Here is a 5,000-nt window from a genome sequence, read left to right as displayed (position 1 = left end):
CCCAATCGTAAAGTTTCAATATTGCACGGCACGGTGGAATTAAGTGGCCCTTCGTTGCAGTGGCATTTAATAGAATCCCTAATAAGGTTGACCTTATTTGATGGGACACCGAAGAATGATTTCATCACTCATTTAGAATTCATTAGTTCTTCCTATTTCAGTATTAGGCTACAGCGAGGTGTAGCTGGAAGCTTAATTCACTTACAGCTGTTTTGCAAGAAGTGAGTTGGCTACATTATTATTCATACATTGTTGTAGCGCACAGCTAGGTTACTTCGTTAAATAACTTAATTGTCTCGTGTTGAGGCTATGAGAGAGAGAGAGAGAGAGAGAGAGAGAGAGAGAGAGAGAGAGAGAGAGAGAGAGAGAGAGAGAGAGAGAGAGAGAGAGAGAGAGTATAAATGTCAGAAATTACGTCCTCCCTGATTCGCGAATCCTGTCTATTTCATTAGATTTTCGTCGATACACGTACTACATTAACTCTTAGGATGTTGTTAACGTAGGCATATTTGTTAACTAGTCATGAAGAGAGACGATGCGTATCTGACCAGTTCTAATATTTGTAGATATTAGGATGACAACCTCTTTCGCGAGAGAAAAAAATATCGGTCTACCAATGATGATGATATTTACAGATCACTATATTATTCATAAAGTATTAAAACCTACTGGTTTAAAGGAATATTAACTGTGATATGAGGTTTATGGGTGACTTGGTTTTACCAGCTGGTTGGTGTGAGAGCAAAAATATCTAAATAACACAAACGGTAAAAGGCAAAGATAATACTACTGTATGTGCCGGGCCACAGATTTAGATATTAGACTAAATGTTCAGTTTTTAAACCTTCTCACTGCAGATAACAATTGCTTAATAATTTCCTTAAAGGAGAGGCAAGTGATTTGGACGTAAAACTGATATACCGAAAGCTACACCTGACTACGTTATTTTAGAATGAGGATTTATATCTTAATCTCGACGTGAGATTTTACAGGAGAAATGATCCCCGTAGACTTACTTTCCATCCATGTCACATAGGCCATAATTAGATTTGACACAAAGAAAAATATGATGAGGAATATGATCGGTGCTTATATATATAGCCTAGCGTTTCTTTTGCTTGTATCTTACCCGCTATCTTAAAAATTAACGGCATTTGTAAATAGGTCGGCGTATCACATTGAAGTTGGGCCTGTTTGGCCATGTAGCACCCAATTGTCACTGGATTAAAACTCTGCAATTACACTGAACTACGAGTTAGAAGTTGGACAGCAAAATGGATGCAAGGAAGTGGGAATGGAAGTAAATATATATATATATATATATATATATATATATATATATATATATATATATATATATATATATATATATATATATATAACCGCTATGAAATTAAAAGAAATAAAAGACTGAGAGACATAAAGTGACACGTCAAGAGCTTCTTGAAGCTCCAAGCTCATAAGCCCTCATTTTCCTACACTTAGGAGGCTCTCTTCTGAGATAAGGGGGAGGGGGCGATGATACCAGAACCTTGATTGCACAGGAGTGAAATAGTATGAATAAGGCTAATAGTATGCTCCTAGCATATACGCTCGGCATAATGCTTATAAGATAATGATGTACCTAACAATGGATATTCAAGACGATTTGTCAACTACAGTAATATAGAAATACGAACTGATCAGTTATCAAGAACTATATTGAATCAATAATAATAATAATAATAATAATAATGATAATAATAACACTGTATCTAAAAAATCATTTATGTTACGCCAATGGAAGGATGAATGAACCTTAGTGTAAAATGGATGGAGAAAACTTGGAGAAATGATGATTTCCTGCATTTAAAGACGAATCGGACCCTTCACTGGCAACACATTAGATGGAAATAACAGGAAAAAGAGAGATAGGAAGGGGATAAAGACTTGGTTGCGCTCTCTCGCTCTCTCTCTCTCTCTCTCTCTCTCTCTCTCTCTCTCTCTCCTCTCTCTCCTCTCTCTCTCTCTCTCTCTACCCGTCACGAAGGGAGGGAACAGCATACCTGTCACTTTTTTCCTCATCAAAATAACAAACGCAGAGGAAGGGAACGGAAGAAGATGGAAGGAAAACAACGCCCTTGAATATGACTTCACCCAAGTACTAATATTGTCCCTGCTATAAAAGAAGCCCCCCCCCCTCTCTCTCCTCTCTCTCTCTCTCTCTCTCTCTCTCTCTCTCTCTCTCTCTCCTCTCTCTCTCTCTCTCATATGAGGAAAAAATCCTCTTGCATTTGAACCATTTCCTTCAAAAGACGAAATTCACTTTATTCATCAAAGTATAATTAAGATCTCTTAGCTTCTGTTTTCATTCCACTTCGACTTTTGAAATATACTGGATTAGAAAGACTACGCATCCGAGGGGAGGAAAGTGTGTTGGTTAAAGATGGGTGATATGTTCAACTTACGACCGCGGAAGGAAGAGCCTCTGACGTTTGCTTGCTCATCTGCCCGAACCCAGTCAGTCTTCATTTCGCCGACTGTTTCCAAATGTATTGTCGAACACCCGACAAACAAATGCAAAACTATGTTATTAACTTATTCTCGATAATGGTTCCACTTCTTTATAAGTCTTCCAAAAATATCTAAAAGCCAGCTGAGGAGACTATAACAAATTCCTTAACCAATCTATACAGTACAGTAGATATCAACTATCAAGACGTGCTCTTGATATGTCCACTCGCTATCGAGCTCATGCCTTTTATGGAAGTTACTAGAATAACTCACAAGACGTTTCCCTGAGAAAACCTTCACTTCATAGTTGATATAAAGAGCTTTCCATTTAGTCCAATGTGGTGGTATTTCAGATGTTCAAGTGGAGTTAAGAAAGCGCTGAGATTCAAGGTAAAACCCCTCCCACGAAGTAATAACAATAATCCATACAAAATTGCAAATATGAGTTATTAATCATAATGCTATATAACAACCATCCATATGAAGACAGGTCTTAGGTTTTACTTTCATTGAATTCCCACCCTCTCTCTCTCTCTCTCTCTCTCTCTCTCTCTCTCTCTCTCTCCTCTCTCTCTCTCTCTCTCACAAAACAGTACATGCAATGCAGAGAGGCTGCTTACTTTGGCTGGCAGTATCATGGCTTCTTTGATGGCTTGAGTGACGTCTTCGGAGAGTTGGGCGTGGCGGGACGTGGGTAGATCTTCTGTAGGCAGTGGGCGATCTGCAAGATATGAAATATGATATCAAAAGACATGCAGTGAGACGACAATTCAGGCGGCTGACCCAATGGGAAAACAAAAGATTAGAGGCATCTGAAGAGACTGATCAAGACGATGATCAGAACAGAGGAATAAAATGGAACACGTTGATATACTTTTAAAGAAGATGAGCAAAAAAAAAAAAAAAAAAAAAAAAAAACGTATATAACCGATTGTAATTGGGAACACAGGCTTAAAAAGATATGGCCCAAAACATATTGAAATAATCTAAATTGATCTAGCGTTTGTGTACTCATTTACTAATACAAAATGATCACTGCTGTTCCTAAGTTTGAAGACGTCGTCAAAGAAGTCTACTTTTTCGCATCTAAGACCAAACTATGTAGGAATATAAAAGAAAACTAGATATAATTCCTGGTCAAGAGGAAGAATAAAATCTTAATTACAAGCCACAAAACCACCACCGATTATAATAATAATAACAATAATAATAATAACAATAATAATAATAATAATAATAATAATAATAATAATAATAATAATGATATCCGACATCACATGGAAACACAAGTGATGAAATGGTTTTTAACAATTAAAGTGCTGTACTATAAATTATTTAGCCATAGGCCACGCACACGAAAACCACCATTGGCTTCAAGTGTGACCTTTACAAGAACACGGTAAAAGGCTCCAAGGCAACAAGTCATTGCAAAAGGGGGTTTATTATGCAAATCAATCGTCAATCAATTCTTTATACTAAAGGCAGCAAAAGTCGACTCAAGGAAAATACGGCAAAAGAGAGAGAATGGCTTGAAAGTCACGAGGCAAGTTTACGGCAAAAGAGCAGATAAACTTTACCGAGCTCTTCACGTACACCAGTTATGGTTTCGGTGTGTTATTTCAGGGCTGGTTTTGTTGTTGTTTTTGCTGTGCATATCACTCGGTTAGAATTATGATGAGCATGACAAAACTATATTTCAATTGTGCATTTTAATTTTAATTTTAACTATTTTTGTGTAAATCACGAGTTAAAAAAAAATAGAACTGAAAGCACTGAAATTATTAAACTATGCTAAGAGCCGGGATTCTGAATCTTTTATATAATATGATTAAACTTTAGATTTATATAAGAAAAGAACTTTCTAAAATACATCTAAATACATCAGCTCCAAAAATATAACAGAATATGTTTGGGGCAAATTTAGCTCGAGTATTTTTTGGCTGTACTAGGTGATATTCTACCCATGCTCGTTATGAGATCAAGTATTATGAATTCACAGGAAAACAATTTGGATGTACAGTACACCCACACAAATACAAATCACATATAGATGAAACAAACTGATTGCTGAAGCGAGTAATAAAATGAAAGCTGAGAAATTATCACTAATGGGAATATCATGAGCACTGTGTTGAATACATTACGTTAGTACGTATAAGTTCACTACTGATGAATTTACTCGAGATTAAAGTTGACATTAAATTAGATTCATACTAAGTAACATGCATCGTGACACCGAAAGAACTTCTGTCCATGATATCATGCAAATTAAAAACTAAAAAATATTAGTAAAACAAACCTGTATATTAATACAACTTTACACACGTCAGCTAATCCTTGAAGTGATATATTCACCTTTGTACTGGACTTAGAATTCGTAATTTGCAATACTCCCAAATACACGCTAACACATCTGCATATGCATTACATATGTAAATGCACTAATATACAGTAAGTATATATATATATATATATATATACACACATATATATATATATATATATAT

General features: G+C 35.9%; 1 protein-coding gene across 7 annotated transcripts in view; it reads right to left on the bottom strand.

Annotated features, from left to right (window-relative positions):
* The window catches only part of LOC137655029 (serine-rich adhesin for platelets-like), a 149,369-nt gene that overhangs the window by 88,653 nt on the left and 55,716 nt on the right, over positions 1 to 5,000 (bottom strand). For all 7 annotated transcript variants that reach the window (XM_068388964.1, XM_068388931.1, XM_068388947.1 and 4 more), the window contains one exon: positions 3,114 to 3,214. In XM_068388964.1, the coding sequence (XP_068245065.1) occupies positions 3,114 to 3,214 (101 nt within the window). The remainder of the gene's footprint in view (positions 1 to 3,113; positions 3,215 to 5,000) is intronic.

This window comes from Palaemon carinicauda, chromosome 1 (assembly GCF_036898095.1).
Source record: "Palaemon carinicauda isolate YSFRI2023 chromosome 1, ASM3689809v2, whole genome shotgun sequence".
Taxonomy (NCBI): Eukaryota; Metazoa; Arthropoda; class Malacostraca; order Decapoda; family Palaemonidae; genus Palaemon; species Palaemon carinicauda.
The sequence above is the reverse complement of the archived record's forward strand: the minus strand, read 5'-3'. Positions and strand labels throughout refer to the sequence as shown.